Genomic DNA, 22233 nt, shown 5'->3' with positions numbered 1-22233 from the left:
ATTCAACTGCTCCCTGGCTTGGTAGGCCTATTGTGACAAGGTCTATCATGCATATGATGAATTGGGCTCAAGGCCATGAAGGTTCATGCTGCCAATCTCTTCCTTTTAGTTGGTCTCAAGGTGCTACAAGATGCCTTTGCATACTGTTGGGCATGCTTTGATTGTGATTTCCTGCATGGCAGGGGGTTGGACTTGATGGCCCTTGTGGTCTCTTCCTTCTCTTATGATTCTAAAGTCTCCTGGTGCCTTAAAGGCTGAGAGGCAAAGTGAGGGGTGTGGAGCATTTTCCTCTCCTGTGTAGGTTCTGTGTATCTTTCTCTGGCAGAGGATGTACACAGAGCTCTGGCAGGGAATGACACACAGGGGTGCCACTGGCCATAGTAATGAATGAATCCCCAGCTGAGCAGAGGCCCTTTGCAAAAGGCTGGCTGAGCAACAACAAAGCAGGGGCTATTTGTTCAGCGCAAGCCTGCCTTTGGTCCGGACTCAGGCATGGCTGAACTCTTTGGATTGCTGTTCAGCTGATTTGCTGGTCCTGAGAGTTCATCTCCTTTCCCCCCCCTCCCCCCCCCCCAGAAAAGGGGCAATCTGTGGGTCTGGAGAGGATGACAGCCCCAAAAGCCATCCTTTGGGGCCACAGTGGGCTTTGTCCACTCCTGACCTAGAGAGGGTTTTGGACCCTGGAAGGATGAAGCATCCCCTCCAGAGGACTTGAATGTTGCTCATTATTGCATATGAAATACCACCTCACTGTTTGCAGTTACTACTCTCCCTTCCTACACCGTGTGTGTATGTGTGTGTCTGTTTTTAGTATTATCCTAAATTGCTGGTTGCAGTTTTGGTTGCGGTCACAGGTTGTGCTGAATTGTGGGATGCAGTTTTCAGTTGCAGGTCGCAGCTGCAGCTGCAGGTTCTCCAGAATTCTGGCTTGCAGTTTCATGGTGTCATGCTTTGAGTCAGACTAGGATCTTGGGAGACCCACAGAGTTTCTGCTCAGCCATAGAAACCTGTTTGGTGGCCCTGGGAAAGTCAGTCATGATAAACCCTCTCTGAACAATGAATCTTGATAAGAAAATCTTGTGACAGGCTCTCCATAAATCAGAATAACTACAAAGAATCGGAGTAAATTGCTGCAGGCGGTTACCCTGCCTTGCCCCACAAAGTCCTTGGGGCTGCCTCCATTACCAAGCATTCATGCTGGACTAGGTGCCAGGGCAATGCCCTCCTGGAAGTCTCTCTTTGCTCCTCTTAATCCCTTTTGGTTGGAGGAGGGATGCAGAGCTGAGGCTTCTTCGCTGGTGATGGATGTTCGTACTGTCCACCTTCGTGGCCCTTCAGTGTTAATTCTCTCTCGCTCTCATGACTTGTAAATTCTCACTCCTTTTACCATTTTTTCTCACCGCCGCCGCCATTACGCTGGCCTTCCTTTTCCAGCCAGGGCTGGGCATGTGCTGTGACACGCCGGCGCTTGGCAAAGTGCAAAGTGAGTGATGTGAAACCATTTATCAGGTCTGCTTCTCTGGCCGCTGGAGGAGACGCCGGAGTGACACAGAAGGCTTGGTCAGAGCCCAGGAGGTGGCAGGGAGCGGAGGGGAGGATGGATGGCAGGTGGGGGAAGGAGCCAGGTCCTGGCGGTCAGGTGGGCAGGCGGGTTGCCTGGCATGTGCCCCAGGGTCTTCCGCGGTCATGAAGGGGACAAAGGAGTGCGGCTCAGCAAGACACCTACCTACCTACCTTCCCAGCAAAGGCAGCTGGGTCTGGAGGAGAAAGAAAACTGTAAATTCCCAGTCGTCTTACTTATTGTCAATGCACTGGCCTGCGTTTTCCCAGCCAGAGGTGGGCACACAATGCCACACATGGCGCTTCTTGGCCCCATAGGCCAGACAGGGCTGGGATGGAGTACTAATTCTGTTGGATGCCTTGCATTTTTATTCAGAGGCATGGAGTTTATCACATGGGAGGGAATCGGCCAAGTCCTGTGCAGAAATGGGATTTAAGTCCACAAAACCGGGATCGTTTTCAGACACATTGAGCATTAATCTGAAACTTACTCACACAGAAAATGGACAAATCCCACAAAACATTGGGGGCATTGAGCATTAATCCAATATGAACCTGAACAGAAAGTAGACAAAATTGGCCGCTTTTTACCATTGGGATTTTCCTGAAAGTAAAAAGTGATGGGATTTGGGCCTCCAAGAGGTTGGTATCCGGTGTGTGTGTGTGTGTGTGTGTGTGTTTGTGTGTCCTGGAACCAAACCCCAGCGGATACCAAGGGCCCACTGTAACATAACAGTCTTTTGCTGGTTCAAAAAGGAGAGGCAATTAGTTATGACAGAAAAAATGGAACCACTGTGTTAAGAAACAGTATATCTGATTATCCCAGTCTGAGGACAAGTGAGGGAAGACGGGCATTGGACTGGCCCTGGTCCATCACAGAAGGGTGGACTAGCTGGGCAGTCGGTCCAGATCCAGCATCGTTGTTTATCTGGAGAGACAGGCTGCCCGATCTGCCCCACTTCTCCAAGCAGGGCCACAGAGGAGACAGAGATGGGGTTTGGGGTGGCAGTGGTGGCTAGTGATGGGCAAGTGGGGTGTTGTAATGGCTAGGGAACTTTGGTTCACTTACTGCAGGAGCAACCGTGATCTTGACTGTACAAGGCAACGATGGGACTTGTGCACACTTGGTGTGCTCTCTTTATATTACCACACAGAATCAGAGTTGGAAGAGACCCCCAAAGAAGGAGACTCCACCATTCACCAAAGCAGCATCTTCCACTGTCGAACAGCCCTTACTCGCAGGAAGGTCCTCCTAATGTTGCCCTGGAATCTCTCTTCCTGGAGCTTGCATCCATTGCTCCATTGGGTCCTATTCTCTGGAGCAGCAGAAAACAAGCTCCCTCCTCAACATGACATCCCTCAAAATATTTAAACAGGGCTATCATCATATCACCTCTTAACCTTCTCTTCTCCAGGCTGAACATCCCCAGCTCCTTAAGTCTCTCCTCATGGGGCTTTATGGTCTCCAGGCTCTTCACCGTTTTGGTCACCTTCCTCTGGACCTAGCAGTGCTTCTGTGTGTGTGTTTGTGTGTGGGTGAGTGTGAGTGAGTGAGTGAGTGAGTGTGGGTTGTGTGACATCCTCGCTTGTGACACCTTCCACCGGCTGATTATTCTCAACTCGGCAGCAATGTCCCTGAGGGCCGGAGCCACGTCATGGTTCCACCAACTGGATAAATCAGAGGGAGCTTCATAGACTGTTTCCGTCTTCCTTGCGCTTCATCCACCTCACTTCAGGAATCCAACCAGCCTTCAAGGTTGACGGTCATTCATGCTCCCTGCTTGCAAGGCATTGGGGTGGAAGCCATGTGAGAGGGCCCCTGGGGCTTTCAGGTTTTGAACTGAGGACTGTGTGGATCAGTCCTTGGCATTCCCTCCTTATGTTCTGCAGACCCCTTCCTCGACTTTCCAAAGGCTGGCAGCCAGAGAGAATAATAGAATCATAAAATTGGAACAGACCTCAAAAAGGGCCCTGATCCAGTCCAACCCCCTTCTTCTGCCATGCAGGAAATCACAATCAAAGCATCCCCATTGACAGAGGGCCATCCAGCCTCTGCTTAAAGACAGCCTCCAAGGAAAGAGACTCCACTAAAATCTCAGAGGAAGGAGTGTGTTCCACCGTCGAACAGCCCTTACTCTCAGGAAGGTCCTCCTAATCTTGAGGTGGAATCTCTTTTCCTGCAGTTTGCATCCATTGCTCCATTGGGTCCTATTCTCTGGAGCAGCAGAAAACAAGCTTGCTCCCTCTTCAATAGGACATCCCTTCAAATATATCAAATGCAGATTGATCTCTCGTTCTCTAGAGGCTTTTGCGCTTCACCCTCCTGAGACTTCCAGATCCCCAAACATGGGCCCAGATCTCCTTAGATGGTATGGCTGTTTCCTCGCATTCTGGAAGCATTTGCAGCTATGTGCCTCAAACATCCCTCTTAATATCAATTTCATATCAGAAATGAGGGGGTGAAAGGAGGCTGGGTCTTGGGGTGGCAGGGGGCCACAGGGCCCACAGAGCCCCAGCGTGCCACTGCTCAAGCCCCCTCAGGTCTCTCCCTTTGGCTCTTCTGGGGCTCCTTTCTGCCAAGGCCTTGGTGGTCCGCTGCGTCTTCCAGGGCTGCTGCTGTTGCCTTCAGGCCCATTGCTCCCATTAACCCCACCGTCCATCCGCCACCCCCTCGGTCCCACCGTCTCGCGGTGTTACAGACTGGAGCTTTGGACCGCCAGTGATTTGGATCCTACCCCAGATTATCAGAATGAGTGAGATAGCATCGGATAACGTGACACATTTCCAAGTAGGGTCGCTTTTCGTAATTGTTCTCTTCTGATCCTATCTATGGCAATTTCGTTCAGATGTTTTGACATTCCATTTGGGATTGCTCCCAAAGCATCTCTCACCACTCATTAATGCTACATCACTCTCCTCCTCCTCCTCCTCCTCTTCTTCCCCCTTTCCTCCTTTCGCTTTATATATCTATCCCACCAAGGCAGGCTTTTCACATCTGCCTTTTCCTTCCCCCATTTGCCTTAGCTGCCTCTTGCTTTGCTTCAGCAGCCGCTTCAATGTTCAGGTCGCCTGCCTTCAACTGCTGAAGCCTAGTGGCAGGTTTGGGCTTCTCTGATTCTGTAGGGTCTTCATCTTATAGTGAAGAGGAGTCTGCAGAGCCATATAATCCTAGAGCTGGAAGGGACCCCCAAAAGCCATGCAGTCCAACCTTCTTCTTCTGCCATGCAGAAAGTCACTATCAGAGCCTTCCTCCCTGGGACAGATGGCCATCCAGTCTCTGCTTAAAACCATCTTCCATTGAAGCAGCAGCGTCTCCCACTGTCAAACAGCTCTTACCCTTAGGAGGTTCTTCCTACCTTTTGGGTGGAATCCCTTTTCCTATAGTTTGCATCCATTGTTCTGGGTCCTGTTCTCTGGAGCAGCAGAAAACAAACATGTGAAAGGGATCTAGGAGTCCTAGTAGACCACAAGTTGAACATGAGTCAACAGCGCGATGCAGCAGCTAAAAAGGCCAATGCGATTCTAGGATGCATCAATAGAAGTCTAGTGTCTAGATCAAGAGAAGTAATAGTGCCCCTCTATTCTGCTTTGGTCAGGCCCCACCTGGAATAATATTGTGTCCAGCTCTGGGCACCACAATTCAAAAAGGATGCTGAGAAACTGGAGCCATGTGTCCAAAGGAGAGCGACTAAAATGGCGGAGGGCCTGGAAACCATGAATCCCTTTGAAGAGAGACTTAGGCCCGTTACAGACCGCCTAAAAGCGGCGGTCTGCCGGCGCCGCTGGTTGCTCCACAAGGGAGCCGCAGCAACCAAACCGCACGATTCCCACGCAGAGCAAATAAGAAGCCCCAAAATGGTGCTTCTTCCCGCGGCGCGGTTATGACGCCACGAGGCGCCAATCGCGCACTCGTGATGTCATAAGCGCCACGTGACATGCGGATGCTATGCGTCTGACACGTAATAATAGTGGCGCCTGTGTGTATAGGGCGCCTCCTTTATTACGCCCCCGTCAAGTGATAGGGGTGAAGCCAGTGTGGACGCTAGGTCCCCGACCAACCCCTATCACGTGATGGGGGCGCCTCAAGAGCCTGTGTGTAACGGGCCTTATGGAGCTGGGGATGTTTAGTCTGGAGAAGAGAAGGTTAAGAGGTGATCTGATAGCCCTGTTTAAATATTGGAACGGATGTCATATTGAGGAGGGAGCAAGCTTGTTTTCTGCTGCTCCAGAGACTAGGACACAAAACAATGGATTCAAGCTACAGGAAAAGAGATTCTGCCTCAACATTAGGAGGAACTTCCTGACAGTAAGGGCTGTTTGACAGTGGAATATGCCGCCTCTGAGTCTCCTTCCTTGGAGGTCTTTAAGCAGAGGCTGGATGGCCATCTGTCAATGGAGATGCTTTGATTGAGAGTTCCTGCATGGCAGAAGGGGGTTGGACTGGATGGCCCTTCTTAGGGTCTCTTCCAACTCTATGATCCTCTGAATCTGTGTCATCTCCCCCAGCCCTTGCCCTCTGAGTTGGGGGTGTCCTGCATGGCAGAAGGGGCTTGGCTCGGATGGCCCTTCTGTGATTGCCCTTGCTTCATTGCCAGAGGAAGCCAAGCAGCCTCACTGGAGGCAAAGGGATGCCGTGGGCAGGAGGCCTTTCTGTGCCAACAGTGATGGAGGCCTTTGAAATGGAGCCATAATCCTGGGATTAGAGGATTAGCAGTTTTTCACGTGCTCCCCCTCCCTTGTGGACGCAAGCACATCTTCTCCACTTTCGCTGCTGGAAATGGCGTGAGAAGGAAGGCCCTGGCTATGGGGAGGGGGGGGGGAAGGCAGGGGGAGAAGGGTCTCTCCAAAGCCCCCTGCCCTCAAGAGAGCTCTTGGCACAGCTTCTTGTGCCAGCAAAGGGAGAGGGCTCCTTTTCTGGCTCCATGGAATGACTGGTGCCCTTCTCCCTTTGGCTGGGACTTGTCCATCAGTGCAGATGTGCCTTGTGTCACTTGGAGGAAGGGTCCTACAGGATCATCACATCCCTGAGCCGGAGGGATCCCCAAAGGTCATGTAGCTCAACCATCTACAATGCAAGAAGCCATAGCTAAAGCACTCTCAAAAGATGACCAGCAAACCTCTGTTTAGATACCTGCAATGGACAAGAGTCGATTCTTCCAGTTCCACTGTTGAACAGCTCTTGCCCTCAAGAGGTTCTTCCTCGTGTTTAGGTGAAATCTCTGCTTGTTGTCTGAATGCACTGTGTTGTGTCCTAGTCTCTGGAACAGGAGGAAACACAACTTGTTCCATCTCCTTCTCCAACTTCAGCTTCTTTTCATTCTCCTTCTCCTCTGGAGGCTTTTAAAGAGGATGGAGGCCATCTGTCACAGGGAATGCTTGGATTGCATATTCTTGTATGGCAGAAGTCATTCTCCTCCTTCTCTTTCCCCTTCTCCTTCTTTGGAGGTCTTCAAACAGAGGATGGAGGCCATCTGTCACAAGGAGTGCTTGGATTGTGTATTCCTGCATGGAGGTTGGCCTGGATGGCCCTTGGGTTCCCTTCCAGCTCTTCTGCCTGACCTCCTTTCAGGGAATTGAAGACACCTCTGCCATGTTGCTCCCTCCATCTTCTCTTCTCCAGGCTCAACATGTCCAGCTCCTGAAGCTGTTCCTTCAGGATGTGGTTTCCTGCTGCCTCCTGGCAGCTCAGCTGAGGAGCGTCTGTTCCTTTTGGAGAGGGACAGGTCTGCTGGGTTTGCATGGATTGAAAACAACTGCATGACTCCGGATGAGCAACCAGTGGTTAGCCCTCCTTAGGATGGAGATGCGGCCACTGGAATCAGTCCTGGCATCGAGACCCCGCAAAGGCGAAGCCTCAAGATGGATGGGACCAAAGCCTCCATTATTCTGATACAGAATGAAAAGCCCCTAGTCTGGTGGTCTGTGGACGTTCCTCCCCTGCAACCCCACTGTGTGCCCTTGGGCAAGAAGTCACACTCTCTCAGCCTCCTCAGGGCAATGGCAGTGGCATGCCTCCTCTGAACAAATCTTGCCAAGAAAACCCCATGACAGGTTCACCTTAGGATCACCATAAGTCAGAAACTACTTCAAGGCACACAACAACAACAGCAGCAATAAATTTTATGCCACTCTGTTTTATATGACTCCTATATCCTACGTATTCTATGGTAAAACATCTGTTACCTTTGGCTGTGCTTCTCTAGGACCGTAATAAACTATTGATTAATTGATTGATTGATTGATTGATTGATAAATAAAGTAATGTGATAGGGTCACTTTAGGGTCGCTGTGATTCGGAAAGGACTTGAAGCAGGCATGCAACAGCAGCAGCAGCAACATAAACGATGGATGCAAGCTGCAGGAAAAGAGAATCCAGCTCAACATTAGGTGGAACTTCCTGAGAGTAAGGGCTGTTCGACAGTGGAACATACTCCTTCCTCAGAGATTGTGGTGGAGTCTCTTTCCTTAGAGGTCTTCAAAGGGAGGCTGGATGGCCATCTGTCAAAGGGGATGCTTTGATTTGGATTTCTTGCATGGCAGAATGGGGTTGGACTGGATCAGGGCCCTTGCGGTCACTTGCAACTCTACAATTCTATGATTCTATGTTTAACTGCTTATGGAGATTGTATGCTCTTAGAATGCTAGAGTTGGAAGAGACCCCCAAAAAGGGCCCTGATCCAGTCCAACCCCATTCTGCCATGCAGGAACTCTCCATCAAAGCAGCCCCATTTTGACAGATGGCCATCCAGCAAAACCTCTCTCCCACTTTTGTCCTTTTAAATACTGTCAACAACCAACCTTGCATCGATATGTATCCCCAATCCAATGTGTTTTGCACATCCATTATTTTTAAACCCAGCCTTCCCCCTTAGAACTGTCCACAGAGGCTTAATCCGAAGCATCTGAGCAAGTGGAGGCCATGAAAGCGCTTGCTGGAAATGTCTTCTTCCCAGTCAGTCTCAAAGGCTCTGCTGCATCCCTTTGTGTCTATTTATGCTCAAAGGGACAACCATGGCTATATTGGCAGCCTGAGTTTCAGTTAATTATCCTCAAGACGCCGTTCTTGGCATCAACTGCACGCAGAGCCAACATTTCCTGATCCCCTTCCTGGTCGGCCACCATTAGCCCAGAAGGCACCAATTCACGTGCAGATTCCAGGTGTCTGTGTGAATGTGTGGCACCACTTGACACTTGACTCGACTTTAACTGCCCTGGCTCATTGCTATGGAATTCTTAAATTGTAGTTTGTTGTGGCACCAGAGCTCTCCAGCAATGAAGGCTCACTGTCTCACCAAACTACAGTTCCCAGAATTCCAGGGCAATGAGCCATGGCAGTTAAAGCGGTGCCAAACTGGATTGTTTCTGCAGTGCAGATGCATTCCTGGTGGAGCTTCTTGCTGTCCCTTTATGATTTGATCACTGTAACAATTGGGTGCCTTCAGCCATTGCTCCCTCCTTGGTCCAGAGTGTTTATTAACAAGTTAAGGCGTTGTTGTTGTTGTTGTTGTTGTTGTTGTTGTTGTTGTTGTGTGCCTTGAGGTTGTTTCTGACCTATGGGGACCTTAAGGTGAACCTATCACAGGGTTTTCTTGGCCAGATTTGTTCAAAGTAGAGCTAATGACCAGTTTTCATAAGCGATGGGTTTAGTTGTAAGGTTAAATATATGTGACGGTGTGATTATAATATTAAATATATGATGCCAATCCAAAGGGTTCTAGAACATATGCAGAGGGCAAGTGTTGTTTCCATGTTGTTTCGTCTGGTGCCAGTGGGAAGCCCCACGCCAGTTGCCGATTTCCCAGCCCAAAACCATGACATCGTGCCAATGGCTAAAGCGCAGGAACTGGGAGCCAATGGGGAGGGATTTCGCGACGTTTTATCAAAGCGTTTCAATGCCTTTCATCTTTGGACTTGGACTGTTTGCCAAGATCTTCTTTTCTACAATAAAGCAGTTCTTCGATTAAAAAAGTCTAGAATTTTGTATTTTTGCATCCAGACTGTAGAAATAATCCAGATTCACAAGACTTTAATTGCTGTGGCTCAATGCTATGGAATTCTGGGAACGGTAGTTTTGTGGCACATTTAGCTTTCTCTGTCAGAGAGCTCTGGTGCCACAACAAACTACAATTCCCAGGATTCCACAGCATTGAGCCAAGAGTGTCCTTGGCTGAGCAAGGATTTGAATCCTGATCCCCACACTCAACCCAGCAGATCATACTGAATAAAAAGTGTGGGGCCGAAAAGAGAGCCCCCAGGGACCCCACACTCACATCTCGCATGGCCGCCCTCCACTTGCTGGCCTTTGTCTGGTTGCCACTCTGTGAGTTGGATCAGGAGTCTTTGGGGAGAGGCCATCCAAGCCACTGGCATGTACTGGACCATCCTTGCCCCAAGGCCTGTTGGACGCCCTCCAAGAAACCCAAAGCCTCCGCAGGAGCGGTGCTGATCCGCAACTTGCCTTCCACGCTGCATGCTTGGCCACGGTATCTTTGGCTATGCCTTCCACCTTTTTATCTGAAACTGATGTTAAGGTAGCTGGATTGCTCTTGTATCCCTTTTGGGAAATGGGCACACGGCACTAACCAATTTCCAGGGGCAATGTTAGGAAGGTGCAGCATTGCACATTTAAGTGTGTGTGAACTCCTAAATGGCTGGCACTGGTGTGTTGCTTGTTTTCTACTTGGTGATAGGCATGCTGTTTAAATGACACACATATCTTATGAGGCCAGAAGCTGCATGAAAGCTGCATTCCAGTCCTTACTACTGGAGTGTGGCTTTAGCGCGGCTATCAGACTCTTAGGACGCATGGATCATTTAAACAGCATACCTCCAAAGTGACCCAAAGCAGCTTAATTTTGGCCTGTCTGTTTGGACCCATCATTACTTAAAGGGGGGGGGGGCTGTGTCTGCATCTCTAAAAGTTTGGGGAAATAATCTAGCTCAAAGGATGCTTTGCAAGAGGTTGGGTAATTTGAAGACCATTTCCACCTGTGTATTGCTGTTGTTGTGTGCCTTCAAAGTTGTTTTCAACATATGGTGATCCTAAAGCAAGCCTATCATGGGTTACCATTGCCATCCTCTGAGGCTGAGAGAGTGTCATAGAATCCTAGAGTTGGAAGAGACCCCAAAAAGGGCCACCCAGCCCAGCCCCGTTCTGCCATGCAGGGACTCACAATCAAATCACCCCCATCCAGCCCCTGTTTAAAGACCTCCAAGGGTTTACATGGTCAAGTCCAGGATTCAAACCCTGGTGTCCATATTCATAGCCCAGTGCTCAAACTACTACACTGTGCTGGCGCCAGTGCACTGGTATAATGGCGCGGATGTGAGAGATCTCCATGTTTCATGAAATAAAGAAGGTTTTGAAATAAGAAAAGGACGCAACCAAATAGATGATAGTAATTCAAACAGGTAGACCACAGAGAGCTAACCAAATACTGGCTTACTCATCTTGGGCTGCATCCACACTAGAGAAATAACCCGGTTTGGCACCGCTTTTCAGCATCCTGGCTCAAAACCATGGAATTCTGGGAGTTGGAGTTTGTTGTGGGCCTGGAGCACAGCATAACAAATTCCAACTTCCCAAATTCCATAGCCTTGAGTCTTGACAGTTGAAGTGGTGCCAAACCAGGTTATTTCTCCAGTGGATGCAGTTTTGGTGTGGTGAAACCTCTTTTATGGTGGAGCCTCCTTCTTTGTGCCAGGCGCCAAGAGCTGCAGGACTGGGACCTGGAAGACGAGGCTGATGCAAAGGCTGAGGAAGGGACCCAGGCAAGTCTTGCACAAAGGAACAGCCAGCCCTCCCTAATAAAGCGCTTCAGCCAGCTCTACCTGTGGAATGGCAGCCTCAGCCGGACAAGGGCAAGACTTACCTGCAAGACTTACCTGATGGGACACAGAGAACACAGCTGGCCTCTTAAGGCCTCCCTCAAGGAGGAGCAAGAAGAGAAGGATCCAACCAAAGACAGAGCTCAGGCCCTCAGCAGGCAAGCTAGCTCTGATTGGAAGCAGCTGGGCTCAGGCTCCTGAAGAGCTGGTCTGGCCTAAAGAGTGGCTGGAAGGAACTTGTCTCTTTCCTGGCCAGGATTCTTGTTACCTGTTTCTAGACTCCTGCATTCCTACCTCAGACCTGGCTTCTTGGACCTTTGGACCGTGTTGACCTTGATTCCTGTTGCCTCCCTCGACTTGGCCTGCTTGACCCATGCCTTTCTTTTTCAGGCAAGGATGCTTTCTATTTGCTTGTGATTAGTTGCCTCTTAGGATGGCAAATGCGCCTGTGTTCTGCTTCCTTGGCAATCTTCCACTTCCGTGTCAATGTGCTTGGATAGCAATGCGGTAGCCTCTATGTCCGGTGGGTGCAGCAATGCGTCCATCTTGCTCTTGGTACAACACTGTTTGGGACCAAATCCAAGCCATCTCTTCTCTGTTTTTTCCAAGTTTTCTGGGATCCCATTCTTCAAGGTGTCTGCAAAACGTTCCCTCTGTGTCTGCATGACCGGCACATGCGTCCCTCCAATCTGCGTGAGGGCAACTGAAGTCACTCAACATGCTGGTCTGTTCCCCTTGGGTTTCCTTGTCCCTTTCAAGATGGCCCTGAGCATGGGCAGCGTGGGGCCGGTGGGGGCGCAAGGGGAGATCATAATCAGGGGACAGGAGGCAGGAAAGCCTTAGTATCCAGGCCCCCCAGAAGCCATGGCCCTGCCATGGATTCCTCCTCCTGGGGAGAAAAGCAATTGGTTTAGCTTAGCAGGGGTTTGCTGTGATGAATTTACACCGCATTTTGCAAGCACAATCCCTTTTGTTCCTTCTGTCTTAGATGCCGTAGGATTGTCAGAGTCAGTGGATACAGCTATCATGGCTAGATGGTACGTTTCAGCTGGTACAGGCCACTGCCTGCCCTTGGCATCCACTTGGCCACACAGTCCTCACTGCTGGCCAAGGGCCGGCACATCCGGAAGAGGCTGTTTGTGGAATATGGGCCCTCTCATGTTCAATCTTGTGTAAGGTAGAAGAACTGACGGAGTCCCAACTCCATGTAGTCTGGATAATACAGTTTATTTGGCTTTCTCTTCTGACCTGACATGGAACCGAAACCCCATTGGGCTGAGATCTGACTTTGCAGTTGCATACCATAAATCTCCACACGCAGAGTTTAGGCATTAATGTGCTGTGCAACCTGTTGTGTCAAATGGCAACATAGCACAACTGAGCTAAGGCACCACATATGCAGCTGACTGCGCAACCAAATGTGCATGTGCATGCATGCCTAATGTGGAAAGCACACACATGCGCAATGCACATACAGAGTGCACCACACAAACGACTCTGCCTCTGTAGCCTAGAATGCCACTCTTCCATATCAATTAAAATATCCAATTTCTTCTCGGCTGGAGTCCTGTGTTCAGTGCTGGGCACCTCATTTTAAGAAGGATGTAGATGAGTTAGAGCAGGTTTATAGAAGGGCAAAAAGGATGCTAAGAGGTACGGGGAGCCAGACTAGGAGGAAAGGTTTAAGGAGCTGGGAGGGAGTCGGTTTGTTCTCTGCCACCCCAGAGGATCGGGCCAGGGGTAATGGCTTTAGGAGTCATGGTGGCGCAGTGCTTAAACGCTGGTCCTGCCACCACAACGTTATGGATTCGATTCCACAGGGCTCCAGGTTGACTCAGCCTCCCATCCTTTCATAGGTCAGTGAAATGAGTCCCCAGCTTGTTAGGGGCAATTGGCTTACAGATTGTAAACCACTTAGAGAGTGCTCACTTCACTATGAAGTGGTATAGAAATGTAAAGGGCCATTGCTTTAAGTGGCAGGAGGACAGATTTTGACTGACCATTAGAAGTGACATCTTGACAGTGAGAGTGGCTGGGCAATGGAACCAATGGCCTCGAAAGGTAATGGGATCTCCTTCCAGGGAAATCTTCCAGAAGCTCCACTCTGGACCCCACAACAAACTCCAACTCCCAGAATTCCATAGCCTTGAGCCAGAAAGAGTTAAAGCCATGCCAAACTGGGTTATTTCTCCAGTGTGGATGCAGCCCGAAAGACCTATGCATTTATGTCTTGCTTTCTCTGATCAATTCCAAAGCATCCCAGGCTTTCAAGTCATGGTTTTTAACAGTTGCTGTGAGTTTATTAGAATGGTGTGCTCTTGTGCCTAGCCTAGAGTGCACTGTTGGACTTGTTTTCTTTCCTGCTTTCATGGTGATCTGAGTGTGCAAACTGCCTTGAGAGAGCTGCCTTGTTCTGAGTGTAAATGCCAGCGTTTGATAGAAAGATAGGCAGAAAGAGGGAGAGCGGAAGTGATAATGAGATGGAGAAATCTCACGTTTAAAAATACTTTCTCAGCTGTTAACGGAGCAGGTGGTCTTGGGCAACCGCAGCCTCAAAGCCTTAGCCTTCGTCGCTAGCAAGGGGATGAGGACGATAGTGGTCTGCTTTGCAAGGTTGTCGTAAGGAGCAGTGAGGGGATGTTGGTGGAATTCTTTGGGCACATTGAAGAAGGGAAGTGTCGTGCAAATGGCTCAACTTTTATGCTGTTAAATCTCTTTAACTTCACATGGCGGTTGTGCATGCCTTCAAATTATTTTGGCTTTGGAGACTCTAAAGTCATGGGTTCGTTTTGGCACTATTTGTTTAGAGGGGTTTTGCCTTGGCTCTCTTTTGGGCTGAGAGAGTGTGACTTCCCAAAGGGCACCCAATAGGTTTCCGTGTCCAAGTGGGGAATTGAACCCAGAGCTCCAGGCTCATAGTCCAACACTTGAGCCACTGGCATCAATGTGGGCACAACCATAAATGTGACATGTTCTGCCAACAACTTTCTGGTGATTTGGGAAAGGGAGGCTTCAAAATCTGGACCACAGAAAGCCATATGTGGGCCATAGAGACAGGAGGGAGAGGTGGAGCAGCCCCCTTTCAGGGTCCCCTTTTGCGACCCTCAGTTTTTGGGGGGCTTCAGGGCAGTTAGGGTGAGATCTGTCTCCTGGAAGCAGCTGGAAGGTCCAAACCAGTGATGAGGTGAACTAGTTCTTTGTTTTATTCAGGATGCTGGACTTGTTTTGGGAACAGGGCACTTTGGGTAGGTCTGCTAAAGTTTGCACTGAAACCTGGAGTGGACACAGACACACTCATGTCACATAAGGAGTCACTAGCCCCACTGGCTCCATCTGTGTGGCCAAGCTCTCATGTCGGAGAGAGGACTTGTGTGTCATTATGGCTGGGATAAAGCAGTGGAAACATAAAGTCCTAGGGACCCCAAGGGCCATTGAATGTTGGAGGATATGGCGCTGAGAGACTGCAGCATGTCATAGAAGCATGGAATTGGAAGGGACCCCAAGGGCCATATAGACCAACCCCTTTCTGCCATGCGGGAAGACACCACTAACATACTCCCCAAAGATGGCCATCCAACTTCTGCTCAAAGACCTCCAAAGATGGAGAGTCCACCACCTTCTGGGGCAACCTGTTCCACCATCAAGCAGCTCTTGCAGTCAAGAAGTTCTTCCTAATGTTTTGATGAAATCTCATTTCTTGAAACTTGAATCCACTCACTTGTGTGGTTCTGGAGCAGCAGAAAACAAACTTGTGCCATTTTTCACCTGATGACCCTTCAGGTATTTGAAGAAGGCCCTCATGTCCCCTCCAGGTTAAATGGACCCAGCCCCCTAAGTCTCTCTTCATAGGGCTTCATGGTTTTCAGACCCTTCACCATTTTAGTTGCCTTCCTCTGGACACTGTTCCAGCTTCTCAGCATCCCTCTTGAATTGTGGTGCCCAGAACCGGGCAAAGGATTATTCCAGGTGAGGCCTGACCAAAGCAGGACTGAGAGGGGCTGCTACTTCCTCCAGTCTGGACCCTGGGTCCGGCTGAGGCAGCGGAGAATTGCATGGGCTTTTCTGGCTGCTGCATCACACTGTTGACTCATGTTTAGCTTCATTCTGCCTTTCAGTACTGGGATACAATGCAAGTATAATGAACTGTTATGTGAGCCTGCACCTTTTCTTTGATGTCTGGCTTCTGGGCATTGAGGAGCTCTGAGTGCCAAGCCAGTATGGGCACAGCATTGCTCTGTTCCCTGGACAAGTGGCTTTGGGTAGAGCCAATCGGATCCTGGCCTAAGAATAATGTGGAACTTGGAAGCTTGCCTATTATATGGCAGCATTTGTCCAATGTCTGACGGCATGCACCCTCCCTTTCCTCCTCTGTGAATCTCCTTCTCACTCATTTGAGACCCTTGTTGCCGTGGGACATGGGCGAGGAACTTGTGGCCCTGCTCCGCGGGCTCCTGCGGAAGGAAGCGGAGCCAGCAGATGCCATGGAAGGGCCTTCTTCATTCTGGCCACGGTGGCCCCTTGGGTGGTTCATCCTCCCCAGAGAGGATGCCCTTTTTGACCCAGGCCTTTTCAGTAAACCTTCTCATACTCCTAGAGTTGGAAGAGACCCCAAGAAGGAACTCCCAGTCAAAGCATACCCATTGACAGATGGCCATCCAGCCTCTGCCTAAAGACCTAATTCAAAGAAGGAGACTCCACCATTCTCGGAGGGAGTGCCTTCCGCTGTCGAACAGCTCTTCTCAATTAATGAACCTCTTGCCTGTCTCTGAATATGGCTCCCACCATCTCCCCTGGGCCCCTTGCTTTTCAAAGCTGTGCCCTGGATCTTTCTGGAAGTCCCACCCAGAGTAGGCCCATGGAGTCAATGGGATTTACCACTCAGTGGATGGATTCAGAGGGGTTCCACTTTGCTTGGAGCTGAGGAGGGGGGCAGTCAGAACAGAGTCTTTAAATCTGGAGTGCAGAGAGTTTTGTTTCCTGGCATGATCCTTGAGGGGAAGGTTATGGCATAGAAATAAAGGTGAGCAAAGGTGGGTTGCTTGTGGGCCCTTGGCAAATACCTCAGGGGCTCAGTGCTGCACCTGATGGGCCGTGGAGGACCCAGAGCCCCTCTGTCTGTTGGAGGGCTTTTGTTGCTGCAGCGGTTGGCAGATGGGGAGTTCGGGGCAGGCAAGCCCCCCGAGTGCCGCAAGGAGAAGGAGAGGAGTTGGCGCTGGCACAGAGCCCCTGGCTGGTGCCCAAGAGGAAGCCAACGCTTCATGAGGGCTGTCTGAGGGCTGCCAGGGGAGGCAGTTGCAGCCAGCCAAGGGATGGTCTCTCCCTTGCCCAGGTCTCAGCACACTGTCCATGGGGCGGTCACTCTGGGCTCAGATCCGGCCACCCACAAGCATTGCCAGGCTGCAGGAGGGCTCTGCAAACTGGACGTTCTGGGTGCTGGCAGCACATCCTGGGCAGGAATGGGACCGGCCTCTTAGAGCATGGCTGGCAGACACCTTGGCTGGGCACCAGGGCCCCTGTGGCTTTCTCCCTGGCAAGGCCTCTGTGCGTGCCTTGGAGCATGTCCATTCAGCCCCTTTGCCCTTTTGCAGGCCTGGGAGGCCAAAGGGTCACAGGGTCACTTCACTGGGGTGAAGCAGGGGGGAGGCTGCTGCTCTTCTTCTTCTTCTTCTTCTTCTTCTTCTTCTTCTTCTTCTTCTTCTCCTCCTCCTCTTTCAGGTGTGAGGGAAAAGGAGCTTGGCTTCCCAACAGTGGGCCACAAGTTGAACATGAGTCAACAGTGTGATGCGGCGGCTAAAAAGGCTGAGGCGATTCTAGTCTCCACCTCAATCTCAGGAAAACCTTCCTAGCAGTAAGAGCTATTCAGCAGTGGAAGATGCTCCTGCCTCGGAGGGGGCTGGGATCTCCTCCTTTGGAGGCTGTTTTTAAACAGAGGCTGGGTGGCCATCTGTCCCAGGAAACCCTTGGATGGTGTCTTCCTGCAGGGCAGAATATGGGGTTGGGCTGGATGGCCCTTGGGGGTTTCTTCCAGCTCTGGGAGTCTATGTATCCCTGCATGGCAGAAGGGCGTTGGGTTGGCCAGCCCTTGGGGTCCCTTCCACCTCTCTAATGGTTCTCTGTGTATGCCCAGAGGCCCTCCCTCCCTCCCTGCTGCTCTTCTCCTCGGCCCCTCTAAACCCCTGCAGATTCCTGGGGTCTCTGATGTCTGGGGCCAGGCAGTGGGCTTGAACCCAGAGCTGCAGGGCCTCCTTCTCCTCCTCCTCCTCCGTGGCTGTGCCCCATCCCCAGCCTTTGGGGCTTCCCAGGCCTAAGAGGGGGAGGGGGCTCCCTTCTGGAGGCGACGGAGCCAGCCCCAGCCTTCAGGGGCCCCTCAGGAAGAAGCGGTGGGGGGTGGCAGCCCCCCTCCCCGGCCCAGAGCGTCCTCCTTTCCCAGGGGGGCGTCCTCCATCCCCACCTCCTCCTTTGCACCCCTGTCTCCCCCTCCCCCCCTCGGCCAGGGAACCAGGGGGAGGGGGGGAGGGTTTTGCTGCAGTGAGAAGGGCTCCAGGTTCGAGTCCGGCGGCGGGGGGGGGGGTTCGGACGGGGTCCGCCTCCTGGCTCCGCCCCCTCCCTCCCCCCTCTTTCCACGGAGCTGCCGCCGAGGAAGGCGAAGGCGGACGGAGCGGAGGACTCAGCGGCGGCAGGCAGCGGGGGTCTCTCTCTGGCCGGGCTCCGCAGTGCAGCTGCAGGGAAGGAAGCAGGGAAGGAGCCCCAGGCCCCCCGAGCAAGCAAAGGGGAGGCAGGGCAGGGTCCGGCCCAGGCACCATGCTGAACAACCTGACGGACTGCGAGGAGGGCGACGGCGGCGCCAGCCAAGGTAAGCGGCCTCCTCCCGGGAGAAAGAGGAGGCGGCGGGGATTGAAGCCGGAGCCCGGGAGGAGAGCAGCCAGGCAGCCAGCGCTTGGCCGAGCCTCCGGCGCTGTCCCTGGTGCTGAAAGGCTGCTGCTCCGGAGCGGCCCAAAGGGAGACCCCAGCCAGACCCCCACCTTCGCTCCTTCTGCCGCAGGGAAAGAGGGGCCTTTCTCTCCTCCGCCGTTGGCAGCAGCCGAGCCTTGCAGGGAACCCTCTGCATCGGAATGTGACAGCGGGAGACTGGGGGGGGGGGGGCTCTCTGTCTGCCCCACTTTCCTCCTTGCACCGGTTGCTCCAGGACCCCATCTCCCCCTCCTTACAAATAAAACCCACCCCCCTGATCCAGGTACACCCCCCCTGCCACCCAGTGCCCAGGCCCTCCACCGCCACCCCAAGGGAAATGTGAGGGCATGAGATGCGTCATGGGTGCCACCAGAGATTGGGCAAAGGGGGCAGGTTGGATGGACCCATATTAGCCGGCCTGGGTCAGGGTAAGTCTCTTCATGCCACCTGGCTGTGAGCCTCCCCCAGCAAGGGTCACTCTGCCCAGCAGGGATGGCACACACAGCCAGACTTCTGGCCACTGTGACCAGTCAAGGGGGCAGCCTCCCCAGAGAGGATGGGGACACCCAGAGCATCCCAGGATAGAGTTGGAGAGCATGGTCCACTTTGCCTGGGTCTCCTTGGGGACCTCCAGGCGATATCCCTGGCACTTGGCAGAGGATGGCCCCTGCCCACTTGACCACTCCCTTGGGTCTGCGTGGAAGGGAGGCTGCCCACTCGGCCTCCGGCTGCAGCACAGACCGGCCTGGCTGCTCACATCCTTGGAGGGGAGAGAGGCCCCCATCTTGGGACTATGGGGGGCTAGGAGGAAGGACCCCACCTTGCCAGCAATGGACCCCCCTCCTGTCCTGGGGCCCCACCGCCACCAAGGGCTGGCTCTGTCGCCTCAGAAGGGCAGGTCTTGGCCAGCCACCGGCTGAGGAGGGCTAGCCCTATTCCTGGGCTTTGTGCCCACTTGTATGGCTTGTAGCCCTTGCAGCAGCAACGCAACAAGAAGCTGGTTGCATTGCTGGGCATGCAATGCAGCAGTCGCAGAGTGGCTCTTGTGGGGAGCTGGGCCCCCGCCTCTCCCCTCCTCCAGATCTCAGACCCTCTGCGGAGCCCAAATACCCCCTTTGATAGCAAGGCTATCCTCCTCCTTCTTCAGACTGGAGACATGCCTATCAAGGGGAAAGACTGGCTGAGGGACTGAGGGTTTTCGGCAGTGAGGCTTTAAGAAACAGGGAAAGGGGGCTACTTGCCAGAGGGGTGGACTGGCTATCCTTTGCCATCAGTCAAAGGTGAAACTGAGCCAAGACAGAGAGTGGAGTGGCTTATGGGTTTTCCAAGCTGAAGGTCTGGCTGGCATTGAAGAAGCAAAAGCCAGCCCCAGTTGACCTGGAAAGGTTTTGGACCATGACTCGCATAGTCCCCAGACCACTGGCAAAGCTGATGGGTGCTGCAGTCCTGCCTCATCACCATCATTCATGTTTCCCAGTCTGGCTGTTGGTTCTGCAGATCATCACCGGACGTTGGGAGACCAGAAGCCCCTGGAAGAGATTTTGCGGGCCTTTGGGAAAGCAGAGAGGGAGCCTTCCCACAATTGCTGTTTTCTCACGCACCAGCCTTCTTTGGCCAGGCTCCCTCTGGTTGTGTTAGACTGCAGCTCCCATTTTCCTCAGCCGGCAGCTGTTGTAGCCTATGACACCTCCTCTCCTCCCTGGCTGGGAAAGAGGGACTGGCTAAACTGGGAGGGGGGGACCTGAAGCCCTCTAGACAGTGCAGTATTGCAGCTTCCATCACACCTAGCCTTTGCCAAGGGTTGAGGTCCTTCCATCTCTCGGAAGAGCCTCCTGGGCTGGAGAGTGAGGCAGGCATGGATTCTGGGGGGGGGGGGGGGGGGGGGAGAAGAGCTGCATGGGGGTGACTCTTCCCACCCAGTGCTCTTCCCACCATCAAGAAGTGGGCAGGTGAGAGTAGGCAGGGCTGGCGTGGGAAGTGCCAGAGACATTGCCTGGCCAATGCCCTCCTCCTCATTTGTCCAGAATTAGTGGGGGCTGTGGGTGTTTATATGTGGGGCAGATGCTAGAGAAGATGTCCCCCCCTCACAGAAGTACCCGAGGCCAAGGCCAGGCAGTCCCAAGTTCCCCCTCCCTTGTCCCCCCTCATCCGTGGGCCCGTGCTTGAGACCTCCACTTCTGGAGCATCAGTCAAAGCCTGAGAAGGGCCATCCTAAGTCGCATGGCTGCTCAGGAGGCTGCTAGCCAGAAGGGTCAGTGGTGGTCCCTCTGGGAGCAGAGGGGTCAGGGGCCTCTGGAGGCTGCTTCCCTTCCCCCTTATCTCTTGCTGGTGGATTTTCATGGGAGGGGGGCTTTACTCTGATCCAAGCTGAAGGCTCTGCTCCAGGGGCCTCAGGGAAGGAGACACTGGTCTCACAGGAGAAGACTCAGGGCTGAACCAGCAGAAAAGAGCCGGTGGGGCCAAGCCCTCCTTGCCTTGGGCCTGACCCAGATGGTCATAGAATTATAGAGTTGGAAGAGACCGCAAGGGCCATCCAGTCCAATCCCATTCTGCCATGCAGATGGTGTGGGTGCAGGGAGGCCGGCAGTTTGCCTTGCCAGACTCAGCGCTTCTTCCCTTGCAGCTGGGACCAGTCCCTTCCAGATTCACCACTTTTTGCCCACTGGTCCCAGAACAAGCCACTGCTAATGGCTTCTAGGTCTTAAAACCTCCTCCTTGAAGCTGTCTGACCCTTCCTTGGGTCCCAGAAAGGAGATGACTGGGAGTGTCTGTGTGGTCTGCCTTGAACCCAGTGCCGATGGAGAGGCATTGGCTCTCCTTATACACTGCCTTGCCTTTTCCTTTGGGATGGCTGGAGGATTGGCACTGGGGTCATCTGTCTGGGTTTGGGAGAGAGCCATGGAGCTCACCTAAGATGGCTGAGGAGGGCATTGCTTTTTTGGTGGGAGGAGGCTTACATTTGCTGAACTGTTCCATTTCCCCATTTGCAGAAAAACGTCTATGTGAGGCTAGCCAAGTCCTGCCAGGTGAAGCCAAGGGTGACCCTGCAGCCAGAGGGTGGCTGGGCTTTGGGCAACTGGTGGGGGAGGTCCAGGTCCAGGTGGACAATACCCTGAAGAGTGGACCGGGGCTCCTCATGGCTGCTGTATGCCCAAGGAGAGCCCAGGTTGCTCTGGCCCCTGGGACCCCCAAAGAGTGGGAGTGGAGAGACCCCTGTGATGGCCCAGCTGGGCCCCTGCCTAGGAATGGGAGCCCATCATCCCTGGCATCCCTGCAGGGCGACGGGAGATCAGGGCAGCCCCATGGACTGGCGCGTGGGGGGCAGAAGGAGAGGGGCTTGTTTCTGCTGTCTTTGACAGAGCGTCCCGTCTTGCTTCTCCCTCCTCCCCTTGGCTTGGAGTTATCTGATCTTCGCACTGGGGCTGTTGTTTCCCTGCCAGCGATCCAGCGGCTCGCCTTGCCTTGCCAGCCCCCGCAGAAAATTAAAAGGCCGGTTCATGTTGAGTGATCCCTGGGGAGGGGAGGGAGGGAAGCATGAATCGCAGAGACACTCCTGCTCCGTCTGATGCTGATGCTGCAGTGCCCCTCCCAGCTCAAAACACCTTCCCTGGACCAGGCCTTCACATCAGTGGCAGCTCCAGCCCCCCAGCCTCTGCAGCTCTCTTTGGCCTGCATGGTCTGCAACTGCAGCCCCCCACTGCATCCCCCCAGCAGTCTTGTTCTGCAACCAGAGCCAGGCCTGCTGCTTCCATCCCTGAGGGGAACCCTTGCCTTTGCACTTCCCAAGAGCCCCCCCATTGCAGTGGGCCCAGCCTCAGTCACCCTTGACGGGACCAGTCCCCCCCCCCACGCATTGGACTGGGAAGGAGAGGAGAGAGGGTCTGGCTACTCACA

At 52.8% G+C, this 22233-nt stretch overlaps 1 protein-coding gene across 2 annotated transcripts in view; it reads left to right on the top strand.

The window, feature by feature from the left end:
- Positions 1-18014: 18014 nt before the first annotated feature.
- The window catches only part of SLC12A5 (solute carrier family 12 member 5), a 103194-nt gene continuing 98975 nt past the window's right edge, over positions 18015-22233 (top strand). For both annotated transcript variants that reach the window (XM_042465997.1, XM_042465996.1), the window contains exon 1: positions 18015-18241. In XM_042465997.1, the coding sequence (XP_042321931.1) occupies positions 18190-18241 (52 nt within the window). In that variant the 5' untranslated portion in view covers positions 18015-18189. The remainder of the gene's footprint in view (positions 18242-22233) is intronic.

Source organism: Sceloporus undulatus, chromosome 4 (assembly GCF_019175285.1).
Source record: "Sceloporus undulatus isolate JIND9_A2432 ecotype Alabama chromosome 4, SceUnd_v1.1, whole genome shotgun sequence".
Lineage (NCBI taxonomy): Eukaryota > Metazoa > Chordata > Lepidosauria > Squamata > Phrynosomatidae > Sceloporus > Sceloporus undulatus.
Note: the sequence above shows the minus strand (reverse complement) of the source record. Positions and strands in the feature narration are given on the sequence as shown.